The sequence below is a fragment of the Galeopterus variegatus genome, unplaced genomic scaffold (genome assembly GCF_000696425.1).
Source record: "Galeopterus variegatus unplaced genomic scaffold, G_variegatus-3.0.2 Scaffold86, whole genome shotgun sequence".
Lineage (NCBI taxonomy): Eukaryota > Metazoa > Chordata > Mammalia > Dermoptera > Cynocephalidae > Galeopterus > Galeopterus variegatus.
This window is the reverse complement of record NW_007726197.1, coordinates 380,572-393,696: the sequence shown is the minus strand read 5'-3', so window position 1 is coordinate 393,696 and position 13,125 is coordinate 380,572. Positions and strand designations below refer to the sequence as shown.

Sequence of the window (13,125 nt, the reverse complement as noted above, 5' to 3'; positions counted from 1 at the left end):
CCTCGCTCAGCCAGTGAGCGGGAACCGGTCTGTATGTGGGATCCGAACCCTCGGCGGGAGCGCCACCACGCTCTCAAGCGGCGCACTATAGCAGTGTGCCACCGGGCAGGCCCTGAAGACCTCTTGTATATAAAATTGACCCGCAATTTCAGAGGGTTTGTAGACCTTGTCCAGACCCTTTGCTTACGAGGCTTACCCAACTGATGACACAGAACAGTTCAGCATTGGTCCTTCCTATTATTCAAATTGTAACCAGAGAAGGAAGGAGGAGCCAGGAGATAAAGCCGAGGAAGGGACGGGTGGGCGGGCAGTGAGGCAAAGGTGGAAGAACCAGGTGATGTTACCTTGACCCCTGCATTGAACATGGTGAGTGCTATGGTGGTCCTGACCATTGCATTGGTCACGTAATTTCTCTCCATCATCCTAAAGCAAAAGGACTAAGGTCAGACATTAGGGAGAAATGTCCAATGGGGGAAAGAAAGGGTTGGAAGATTACGCACTTTCCTGCACCTTGGAGATCTTCAAGACTGAGAGAAATGCTACACATGAATTAGATGTATGTCTGGTGGCTGATGGATCATTAGTTAAGCCAAAGACGGGGGACGGGGGGAATGGGTAGGTTTGGGGTGGGGGATGTGAAGGAAGGAGAGAGAACACTTTACCTGCTTACAAGGGGTTGAAATAGCCACAGGTTGCTCAAGATTAGATTGGTAGGGAAGGGAAACTGAAAGGGAAAGAACAAGTCAGCAGGATCTCAGCGGGGTCAGCACGACTGGGTCATGTTCCTGAGGCCTGGGTCTCTCTCTGCTTTAGACCTGCCTTGGGGGCCCTCGATGGTCAGGAGTGCAGCTGAATTCAGCAAGCTCAGTCTCTGCTGGAGGGTAAGGGACAGGGAGGCAATTACTACCTGGCTGGGTTTATATGTTTGGTTAGAATGATTGCTCAGCAGCCTTAAGGATGGGTGGGGACCAGCTCCCACAGGGTGCCTGGGCGTGTTAGATCTTAGAGTCTCAGATAAGTACCAGTGGCCTCAGAGAACATGAGATCCCTCTGTCTTGGCTCAGCCACTGGCTGGGAATAAGGGAGAATGGGCAGAGCACTGGTCAGCACCAGAACCCTTTTATCACTCTGAAGGCTACTTCTCTGCCACGCTTTTGTTCTTGTTCACAGCTGGCTGACCAGGAGGACATGACATTCCTTCGCACACCTCATTTGCCAGATGCTGCAATGTCGTCTTCAGTGACCCACTTCCAAACATATTTGGCATTGGTGCCTGCTCCAGTCTGTAATAAAAACAAAGTTCTCAGGACAGCCTACCCCAGTCAAAGATCAGTGGCCTGAAGAGGAGAAGGAGGGAGACAGGAGGAAGTTTGGACAAGCCTGACCAGGAGTTCTCCCATTCACCTCTGCCAACACAACATTCTAAAGGTCTCAAAGCGCCAACAGGACCACCTCCACTCCACCAGCAGGAGCTTTCCTGTCTACCAAGTCTGAATTAGGGTCTCTCTCCCTCCCTGTCCCCTGCTCCTCTCTGGCACCTTGTGTGTCCACTCTCATGGCACCTGCCACAGTGCAGCAGAATTGTCAGTCTCCTCTGCTAACTGCGAGTTCCTTGAGGACAGGGACTGTTCCATTCATTACTGTATGCCTATCACCTGGCACAAAGCCTTGAACACGGTAGCTACTCAGTTCAATATTTGTTGAATGAATATAGCTCTCCTTCCCACTTTGCTAAGAAAACCGAGCCAGAGGTGAGCTCTCCTGTTACAGACCCTCCTGTCCTTGCCCACAGCCAGCAGCCCTTATTTATCTTTGTCCTCCCGCCAGCGAAGGTGGAAAATTTAGATAGTTCTTCCAGCCATTGCCAACTTATGATTTCTAATTGCTTGTCTGGACTCTGGACTACTCCAGCTACCTGATCTAGCTTTTGTTTGCTGGCCCTTGCTTGTCATGCGGATGTACTGATACATCCTCTTCTGACCCCAGCCCTTGCCTGGATACTGGTGGCTCTGTCCCTATTGTGGCTTTCCAGCCTAGCTTCAGGGCAAGAAGTTTAGCCACCTCAAACTCCAAGTGGGAAAGTGCCAGGTCTTCCATCCAGAGTCTGGCATGGGAGCAAGGCCAGGAGTTGCTTACCGGCTGACAGCGGCTGCAAGGATGCCAATGCTCGTCTCCTTTGGAGGAGCTGAAGAGTGGCCAGGAGTCATGTTTACTTGCAGCATGAGGTTAATTGCACCTTTCTCTGAGACTGAAATCCTGTAGAAGAGGATCAGAGATGGCTCTCCTGAATTCCTCCCATGCTGAATTATCTCATAGGCCCACAGGCCCACAAGCCCATCTGTGCAGTGGTCTGGTGGGCTAGGAGGTCAGCTTCATGCTGCTTTAAAAAAATCTACTGTAAAGGAGGAAGGGAAGGGGAAGCCTAGGACAGGTTGAAGATCAGGACAATTAAGGCACGTGGGTGTAAAACCATGAGTTGCCTTAGCATGGCTTACAGATATCAGGCTGGTGTCATGTAAAAGGGGGTAAGAACCCCTTCGAAGGTGAGGGATGGGGTGCTTTACTCACATAGCAAAGGGCTTCTTGAGACTGGGAATGAAACCATCCACAATAAAGCTACCCTCGTCCACAAGGAAGGCTAACTGGATGCCCCTTGCCTGTAGGAGGGCTGAGATCTTCTGAGCCCCATTCATTCCCGACACCTGCAAACATTAACCCAGAGCCACAGTCCTTCTCAACCAGAGACAAACCTCCAGAGAAGCTAATGGAGGCCCATTCAGCTTAGCTAGGGGCTCCAGGACCTTCCCACATAGTCTCCTTCCTGCAAGACAAGGCCCTAGACTTGTGTGACAGAATCCTGGAATGTCAGTGCTGGAAGGACACAATCCCCATCATTTTACAAATGAAGAAACTGGGACCCAGAGAATAAAGTGACTTGTCCAGGGTCAAAGTAAGTGTAATCACTGGAAATAAAATACAGCCATCGATCTCCCTATTTATTTCTCTTTCCATCACACCAGTATTTCTCAAGATGTAGTTGATGGACTACCTGCCTGCCCCAGATATTACCAGGGAGTTTGTTAAAAATTCAGATCTATGGCACAGAGCCCAGAAGTCTGAATTTTGGTCAAGGTCCTTAGATATTCCTGGCACACAGACACACAGAGAGGTTGGCAAGCCACTATACCATGTCGTGGAGACCCTGCAGCTGGGGAGCAAACTGGACTAGGGTGAAGTACTCACTACCTCCCCACCCCACAACGGGGCCCCAGGGATGGGTCTGATAGGGTGAAGAGGCTCTACCTCCTCATCATGGCCCAGAGCAATGAAGAAAGATCTTCGGGGGATGTAGTTCCTGATCAGCAGGAGCTCCAAAGCCTGCAGGATTGCCTGGGGTTCAGAAGCACAATTGAAAAGGAGAAGGGTTTTAATCTCAATAGGCGTAGCAGGATGTACTGGATTGAATTATGTCCCCCCAAAACTCCTTGAGGCTTGAATGGTGTCCCCCAAGTTTTGTGTATTAGAAACTTGGCCCCCACTGTGACTGTTAAGAGGGTGGGAAATCCTATTATGGTAATTGAAAGGTGGAGCCTTGAAGAGGTGATTAGATTATAGGACCATGTGGTAGTGAATGGATTAAAAATGGTCAGGGACATGGTTCTGAGGACTTTAAAAGAAAGAGGAAAGTCTGTCTTTCTCTCTCTCTGCTCTCTCTGCTCTGCCATCTCGCAATTTAATACCCTGCCGTTACTGTTGTCACCACCAAGGCCTTCACCAAATGCATTCCCTGGACTTTGGACGACCCAGCCTCAGAAACTGTAAGCAATAAATTTTATTTTCTTTATAAACCACCCAGTTCCGTGTATATTGTTTTAAGCAACAGAAACGGACTAATACACAGGGTATCAGAAACATTCAGCTGTCCACATCAGGGCTGGTAGGACTAAGATCTGATAGACTCCCTTTAAAGAGAACAAATTCAAATAGTCTCAGGGGTCCAGATGTGGGGAAGCCGAGCTCTGCACAAAACCTTTACTACCTGAACAAAAGCATAAACTTAGCAATGTCAGAGCTGAAAGGGTCCCTGGGGGTCATATACTCCAATCCCTATTTACAGTTGAGAAATCAAGGCCCCAAAAAGGAAAATGACAAACTGATGGCTGGAATCCAGGTGTCCTGGAGCCAAGGTTCTTTCTGTCTTTACCTCCTGCCTCCTAGGGGTCAGCCAAGCATCCCTATCTTGGGTTGATCTTCAGGGCCCCACGCAGAGGGAACATAGCACTTCCTACCATCACAGAGTTCTTGTTATCCAGTGTGCCCCGACCATAGATGAAGCCATCACGCTCCAGCCCAGAGAATGGGGGCACCTCCCAGTCTTCTTCAGAGGCAGGCACCACGTCAAAGTGAGCCAACAGCATGTACGGCTGCAAGCTGGGGTCCAAGCCTTGGACAGTGAACAGGTGGCTGTACTCTCCCACCACTTCATGCTGCACGCAGCTAGTGCTGAACACTGTAGGAAAGACTAGAGACAAAGGATAAAAAGCAGGAAGACAAAGCCAGGTTTCACAATTTCCTTTTTATTTTCCTACCACTTTGTGCTCCCTGCCCCCTCGCCCCCTTTTTAAATATGCATCCTCCTTAAGGAAGCCTTCTGAGACAAAGCCAGTCTGATTATTGATCTGCCTGGACAATCTCCGAAATTCCTCTTCCCCATATCTTAATGTGTTATTACTGTGTAATAACATGTGAATCAAGACTCCACCATTAAAAGAGTCAATATCTCAAGATGTGGCTTAGTCTGAACTATAACATGCTATCACAGATACATGTTAAATGGCTATGCAGATGAGGGGTGTTTTAAATTTTGAGTATAGTATGCCCCAGTATCCAAATGTTTGAGGCCAAACCTGCCCCTCACATAAAAATAGTTCAGAGATATTTCTCTTTCATCTATTTAGTTATTTATTTTTGGGTGGTTGGCTGATATGGGAATCTGAACCCATGACCTTGGTATTATAAGGCTGTGCTCTAACCAACTGAGTTAACTGACCAGCCCTATAGATATTTTTCTTTTAAAAAGGCAATATTCCTATTGTTTGTGTTATATAGAGATAAAAATTACTCTGTCTGCCACAGGCCACACTTCTGTGTGCATATGTGAATGTCCCAGGGTCAATTATCAGTAGGTCTTAATACAGGTTGCCTTAGCTACATGGGAAAAAGAACTTCCACCTCTTTCTGGGCTTTGTTGGAAGAATCCCCATATACCTCTGTGGACACTTCGGGTCAATTATCAGTAGGTCTTAATACAGGTTGCCTTAGCTACATGGGAAAAAGAACTTCCATCTCTTTCTGGGCTTTGTTGGAAGAATCCCCATATACCTCTGTGGACACTTCAAAACAAAAAACTGAAGAAGAATATGGTTTTATCTTGTCTGGTTTATCTAGCTTATAGTCACTGTACATTTATTTCCCTATTTTTAGCTCCTATTTAATAAAGACTTCTGGCCTGGCCTCATCTGGGCTCCTGGGTATTAATCCCAGATCCATTTGTCTCATAGTGTTAGAGAGGGGGCTACTTACTGCTCCTAGGCCAATTTCAGATAACTTTAGAGGGTGCTATGGGTCAAATGTGTTCCCCAAAAGTTCATGTGTTGGAAACTTGATCTCCATTGTAACAGAGCTAAGAGGGTGGGAAATCCAATTATGGTATTTGAAAGGTGGAGTGTTTGAGAGGTAATTGGATCATGAGGACTGTGCCCTCGTGAGTGGATTAATCTATTCTTGAAGTAATGAGTTATCATGGGTGTGGTTTTGATGGTTTTATAAGGAGACTGGGTGAGGAGGTTAATTCTCTTGCTTGGGCCATTCTCACCATGTGATACCTTGCATTGCTGTAGAGAGTTCCCACTAAGAAAAAGGCCCTCACCAGACGTGCCCCTTGAACTGTGGACTTCTCAGACTCCAAAACTGTAAAAAATAAATTTTGTTTCTTTATAAACTACCCAGTTTCAGGTATTCTGTTATAAGCAACAGAAACAGACTAATACAGATGGGCTGTTTTTACTTGGTTTAGGAGGGTAGCCTCACTACTGTCCATGAACTTCTCATAAGAGGAGAAGGTATTCCAAGACTCCTTTTATCCTCTGACCCATCCTTCCCAGCTATGTACTCCATGGGTGGTGAGTACGAGGAGAAAGGACTGACGTGATAGCTCAAAGTTGTTGACTGCCCAGAAGCCTGGAAATGTGTCAGTAATGAATCTGGAGTAGGCCTGAGTAGGTGGAGTGTGTGTATAGATGTGTAGGTGTGTGTAAGGAGGTAGGATGGGAAGGGCATGGGGCATTCGTCTAAACACTTGCACAAGGAGAGGCACTCTGTAGTTCGCCCTTCTGATTATGTAATTTTTATTGGCTGACATATTTAAGGCAAAGATTGGGAGAATGCAAATTCCAACTCAATGGCTATGTGGCTTAGATCTTCAATAGGCAAATCTATAGTCTCTACTCTGTCTCCGCTGTAACCTCCTCAACACGTACAAACTCAAAAGAGACCAATGGGAATTAGATTGTTTTCTGATCATCCACAAAATAAACCTTGTAAAAGAACTGTGTCTCCAGTACTTTCTCTGCTACCCTTTGTCCATGGTTTGCAGCTGACCTTTACGAATGTATTCTCCAAACTCTGCCAGGGCTGTAGTATTGGACTCCTTGGGGCTGAAAGACACTGTTGGAATCTGAATGGCACCTGTCACAGTCAAACAGTCAGAGATGGAAAATTAAAGATGATAACAATCATTGTTTTTTCCATAGTCTTCTGTGCATAAAAAGTTCTTTTGCAGTCATTATCTTATTACAGAAAGCAAAACAATCTGTGAGGCAGGTACTGTTGTTTTCCCTAATTCAAAGATGGGGAAACAAGTTCAGAGAGGTTAGGTGAGCTGCCCAAGACTGCCTAGCAGCAAGCAGCAGAACTAGGATTTAAACCTAGGTCTTCTGTGTTTGTCTGGACTAATATGGTTCTTAGAGGAAAATGGTCCAAGATCAGGAGGAAGGAGGATTTGGACCCTGGTCCTGAGTGGGAAGCTACAATAAATTGTTTCCTGAGGGCTCACACTGCCTCTGAAATCACCACTCCCTTTGATGAATCCAAGCTTCATCAGACTCAAGGAACCCACTGTCCTGGGTCCCCACATTAATGAGAAATAGAAGCAACTGCTCTTCCAGATGACCAGACATCAATGTAGAGCTACTAGAAATATGAAAAAACAAGAAAATATGACACCACAAAGAAATACAGTAATTCTCAAGTACGAGACCCCATGGAGCAGGAAACCCTTGATGACTGACAAGGAAGTCCAAGCAGCAATCTTAAGGAAACTCAATGAGATACAAGAAGACTCAGACAATACAAAGAAATGAGAAAAAATATCCAGGATAAGAAGGAGGAAATTTATAAAGAGATTAATACCTTAAAAAAGAATGTAGTAGAACTCCTGGAACTGAAGGATTCATTCAATAAGATAAAAACACAACCTAGAGCTTAAGCAGCAGGTTAGAGCAAGCAGAAGAAAGAATTTCTAATCTTGAAGACAGTCTTTTGGAAATAACCTAGGTGGACAAAAACAAAAAACAAAAACAAAAACACAAAAAAATGAGGAATATCTAAGGGAGCTAGGAGACAACCTTAAGCACACAAATTCCTGAATCATGGGCATTTCAGAAGGGGAGGAGAAAGGAAAATGCACTGAAAGCCTATTTATTCAATGAAATAATAATGGAAAATTTCCCAGGGAGAGACACAGACCTTCAGATCCAGGAAGCTCAAAGATTCCCAAACAGATTCAATCGAAAAAGATCCTCTCCAAGATACATTATAGTCAAACTGGCAAAGCTCAAAGACAGAGAGAATCCTAAAAACAGCAAGTGAAGAAGCATAAAGACACCTATAAGGGAGTACCCATTAGACTAACAGCAGGCTTCTCAACAGAAACTCTACAGGACACTCCTATTTAACAGTATTGGAAGTACTAGCCAGAGCAAGCAGGCAAGAGAAAGAAATAAAGGGCATCCAAATTGGAAAAGACAAAGTCAAACAGTTCCTGTTTGCAGACAACATGATCCTATGTATAGAAAAACCTAAAGACTCTACCAAAAAACTCTCAGAGTTGATAAACGATTTCAGTAAAGTTGCATCATACAAAATCAACACTCATGGGCTGGCTGGATAGCTCATTGGTTAGAGCATGGTGTTACAACACCAGGGTAAAGGTTTCAGATCACAACACTGGCTAGCACCAAAACCAACATGCAAAAATTAGTAGCGTTTTTATACTCCAGCAACAAACTAGCAGAAAAATAAGTCAAGAAAGCAAGCCCATTTACAATAGTCACCAAAAAAATAAAATACCTAGGAATCACATTAAACAAGGTGGTGAAAGATTTCTACAATGAGAACTATAAATATTGCTGAAAGAAATTAAAGATGACACAAAAAGATGGAAAGACATTCCATGCTCTTGGATTGGAAGAACTAACATTGTGAAAATGTCCATTCTACCCAAAGTGACCTACAGATTCAATGCAGTCCCCATCAAAACACCAAGGACATTCTTCACAGAAACAGAAAAAACAATCCTAACATTCTGAGCAAAAAATAAAACTGGTGGCATAAAACTACCTGACCTCAAATTATATTACAAAGCTATAGTAACCAAAGTAGTATGGTGCTGGCATAAAAACAGACACTCAGACCAACAGAACAGAATAGAGAACCCAGAAATCAACCCACATACTTACAGCCAATTGATCTTTGACAAAGGCAACAAGAACATATTTTGGGGAAAAGACTGCCTCTTCAATAAATGGTGCTGTGAAAACTGGACATCCATATGTAGAAGAATGAAACTAGACTCATACCTCTCACCGCATACCAAAATCAACTCAATATGGATTAAAGACTTAAATGTAAGACTTAAACATAGGGGAAACATTTCAGGAAGTTGGACTGGGAAAAGACTTCATGAATAAGACCCCCAAAGCACAGGCAAGAAAATAAAAAAAAAAATAAACAAATGGGATTATATCAAACTAAAAAGCATCTGCATAGCAAAAGAAACAATTAATAGAGTGAAACAACAACCTACAGAATGGGAGAAAATATTCGCAAACTATGCATCCAACAAGGATTAATATCCAGAATATACAAGGAACTCAAACAATTTCACAGTAGAAAAACAAGTAACCTGATTAAAAAACGGGCAAAGGAGCTAAACAGGTGTTTTTCAAAGGAAGACATACAAATGGCCAACAGACACATGAAAAAGGAGCTCAGCATCACTAAGCACCAGGGAAAAGGATATCGAAACCACACTGAGGTATCATGTCATGCCAGGTAGACTGGCCATTATCAAAAAGACAGAGAGTAACAATGCTGGTGAGGATGTGGAGAAAGGGGAACCCTCTTACACGGTTGGTGGGACTGTAAATTAGCACAGCCATTATGGAAAACAGTATGGAGTTTCCTCAAACAAATACAGATAGAACTGCCATATGATCCAGCAATCCCACTGCTGAGTATATACCCAAAGGGATGGAAATCATCATGTTGAAGGGATACCTGCACGCTCATGTTTATTGCAGCTCTGTGTACAGTAGCCAGCCAAGAGTTGGAACCAACCTAAATGTCCATCGATGTACTATTGGAGAAGGATAATGTGGTATATATACACAATGGAATACTACTCTTCCTTAAAAAAAGAATGAAATTCTGCCATTTGCAGCAACATGGATGAACTTAGAGAAAATAATGTTAAGTGAAATCAGCCAGGCATAGAAAGAGAAATACTGTATGTCCTCACTCACAGTAGGAGCTAAAAAATTAAAACATAAACAAAAAAGGAAAGAAAGATACAACATCACAATAATTCATTGAACTTTCAAAAGGAGGGAACAGAACTGAGGCCACCAGAGGTGGGAAAGGGGGAGAAGGGGTTAGCGAGAAATTGGTAAAGGGCCACAAAATATGATTATACTGGAGATGGTGGCAAAAACTAGTAATGTTGAATGTACTAATTACCCTGATTCGAGCATCATATATTGCACACAGGTATGGATATTCAACACCATATTCCACAGATATGTACAGTCAATTACGTTTCAATAAAAAAAGCTCACATAAGTGAACTTCTATTTTCTGTATTATTACTTCAAAAACAAAACAACACAATGGGAACAAATGCATCGGGCAGCTTGATGTCCAGGGAGGGCCTGTGAAACACAATCTTACTTCTGTATTCAGTTTTTCTAAGGATGAACCCTACATCATCATAGCCCACCACACAGATGGGGAAACTGAAGTTGAAAAAGACTAAACTGTCCACCCAAGGGCAGACACAAGATCTGAACTCGGGTATTTTAACCACTGCCCAGAATTCTAAGCTGTGTTGCTATAAGGTCCCTATCGTAGGTTTTACCTAGCTTTTGCTTTCTTCTGTTCAAAGAGACTCTGAGCGGTTGACCAATGTCTTTCAGAGGAATATTTATTCTATGCTTTGGGAAAGCCCTGCTCTGTCTCTCAGGCTTATCACTCCAGCACATGCACAACCTATATGCAAGCACAGGGGTTAGCTTTTGGTTTCTGCATCTGCCCGAACATGTTTACGTAGGCAGTTTCTCTTAATCCAATAATTAATGAGACAGAAAAGACTGGAGCTAAGCCCAATGGTGAGCAAGGATTTCATTATCCCGCAGGATCTAGTCCTCAACAGAAATTTTCCTCTTTACTCCTGGAAAATGCAGATTCAGAGGGTGAATGAGTTTTTCAGCTTTTGTTAGAGTTCTAGGATAGAGATGTCCTTCAATTAGGAGAGGGATTAGGAACATCCTACATCCCAGGAACCCTTCGCATCCCTCCTTAGAGCCATCTGGAGCAAAGCGAGTCCCACAGGCACTAGATATCACCCAGTGCCCACTCCTTGCTGTGAGACCCTGGGGAAGATTACTTAACTGATCCAAGCGTCAATTTCCTTCCTCATTTAGATAAGACTAAGATCATTTAGAAAATACTCGAGGCAATGGGGGTAGGGTGGGCGGCAGCCAAGCCAAGAAAGGCGGAGCTGGAGCTTCCAGGCTCGGCAGGGGACATCGGAGTCCCAGAAGCCGGGTCTGGGCAAACAGTGGCGTCCCCAAGCCCGGGGCACGATGTGCTGGGACGGGGATTGGGCAGGACTGGTATGTGTGTGGCGGAGCTCCGAGAAGGGGACCCTCTGCGGAAGGACAGTGGAGTCATGGGTTGCCCTGAGGAGGGAGGGACAAGCATCTGCGCATAGGTGGGTGAAGGGGACTCAGTTTCACCTTTCAGCGCCTCTTTCATCGCGACGCGCTCCTCTTTGTGGAACTGAGAAGGGATTCGCGATGTCCCCTGTTGCTGCTTGCCCCTTAGGCCCATCGGTCTGGAGACGGTGGCAAAAACTAGCAGCAGCATAACCGCCAGGGCCAGCACGCGAACGCACCGCCGAGCCATGCCCTTCGCGAGTCCCCGCTGCCAGGGCGCTGCCCAGACCGCCTTCCTGGCCCTCCAGGTTCTCGCAATCGGCCTTAGCCCCACCCCCAGGTCTGGCCAATCATCGCTTGGCTAGGCTTTGGAACACCCAATCGACGACATGGCCCCGCCCCGTCCCGCAAGGCCTTTTGGGGCTTGTGGTTTCTGGCCCTGAGTAGCTGCAGATGTGGAGCAGAGGTGACATGGGGCTCCGGGAGACTGTCAGGTTTTGTCAGCGCTTGATCTTCCGCTTTGAGATATTCGCAATCCCTTGCTGTATGACAACAGATCAAATTAAAGGGGGAGAAAGCAAAATAAAATGAACGAAGTTCATCAGACTTTAATCTGCTTCTCGCTTCTTCGGAAGCTTACGACGTGACTACTCTTCGTTAGATTCCGTGGGGGAACTCTCCTGGCTCCTGGCTCGATGTCACCTCAAACTGGAACAGTATTGCTCTGTTTATAGATATTGCTTTGAAGTACCAGCTCAGAGCGTTTGCTTTTGTTGAGGAATTTCGTTGAAAGTGTTGTTGATATTAATGTTAACCCTGCGTTTTTGCAACTCAAGGCGAGTACACTAAGAAGGATTTTTAGAAAGATTACTGTAAAAAATGTAAGAGAATTTTGATGTGTTGATCATTTTGATGTCTTCCAACAAACTAAAACTTTATAGGTATTCAGAGTAGAGGATCATTTTTGGAAAAAGATCTCTCATGACATAGAGATATAAAATTAGATTTACTGAAGCCGGAAGAACCGTTCCTTCCAGATTCCTTGATGCGATGTCATCTAGCACCGCTCTCACATTTTAGAATTCCCAGGAAAAACTCAGTAAGTGCTACAGCCAGTAGGGCCATACAGCTACTTGTGGACAAAGCTAGAAATTCACACTCCTGGTGTTTTCTAAAGCTCCTCTGAGTGCTTTGCTCTATCCCTTTCACTAATTCTACTTAACAACAACAACGATAATTATGTAGTTACTTTTCAATGGCCATTTAAGAAGAGTGTTATGAAATAAATATTTTACACATACAGAAAGATGTAAAGAATAATATAATAAATATTTCCAGATTCACCACCCAGCTTAAGATCTGAATTCTAAAAACAGAATTTAGGGTCTGGAGGGTTAGCACACTTGGGAGACCATGGTACTGGTAATTCCAAGGTCACGGGTTCGGATCCCCTTACTGGCCAGCCACCAAAAAATAAGTAAATGAATAAAATACATTAAATATACATTTAAACCCTTGTGGAATTATTTTTTAAAACTATGGGAAAGTATAAAGAAAAAAAATCATGTACTATCCCAGTATTCAGATATTCACTTAACAATATTTTGATATGTTATCCAATTTTTTCTTTGCACACAAGTACTCATATAAAGTGTGTTTGTTTAAAAATGAGACAGATGCATACTATATACAAAGTTCCATATTTTGCTTCTTTCCTTTAGCATTATATCATCAACATTTCCCTGTACTTAAATATTCCTTAAGTTGTCTCACCATGTAGTGTTTAATATTTAAAGAACATAAGCTATGTATACGTAAAGCAAATTAATAACACAAACACCTGTGATTTGGA

General features: G+C 44.0%; 1 protein-coding gene across 1 annotated transcript in view; it reads right to left on the bottom strand.

Annotated features, from left to right (window-relative positions):
* PM20D1 (peptidase M20 domain containing 1) overlaps positions 1 to 11,523 on the bottom strand; it is a 25,595-nt gene extending 14,072 nt beyond the window's left edge. Inside the window, exons 1-9 of the mRNA XM_008580475.1 lie at positions 11,355 to 11,523; positions 6,661 to 6,747; positions 4,290 to 4,522; positions 3,304 to 3,390; positions 2,569 to 2,702; positions 2,137 to 2,256; positions 1,208 to 1,283; positions 663 to 724; positions 345 to 423 (exon numbers count right to left, since the gene is read on the bottom strand). Coding sequence (XP_008578697.1) covers positions 345 to 423; positions 663 to 724; positions 1,208 to 1,283; positions 2,137 to 2,256; positions 2,569 to 2,702; positions 3,304 to 3,390; positions 4,290 to 4,522; positions 6,661 to 6,747; positions 11,355 to 11,523 — 1,047 coding nt within the window. The remainder of the gene's footprint in view (positions 1 to 344; positions 424 to 662; positions 725 to 1,207; positions 1,284 to 2,136; positions 2,257 to 2,568; positions 2,703 to 3,303; positions 3,391 to 4,289; positions 4,523 to 6,660; positions 6,748 to 11,354) is intronic.
* Between the last annotated feature and the right edge of the window lie 1,602 nt (positions 11,524 to 13,125).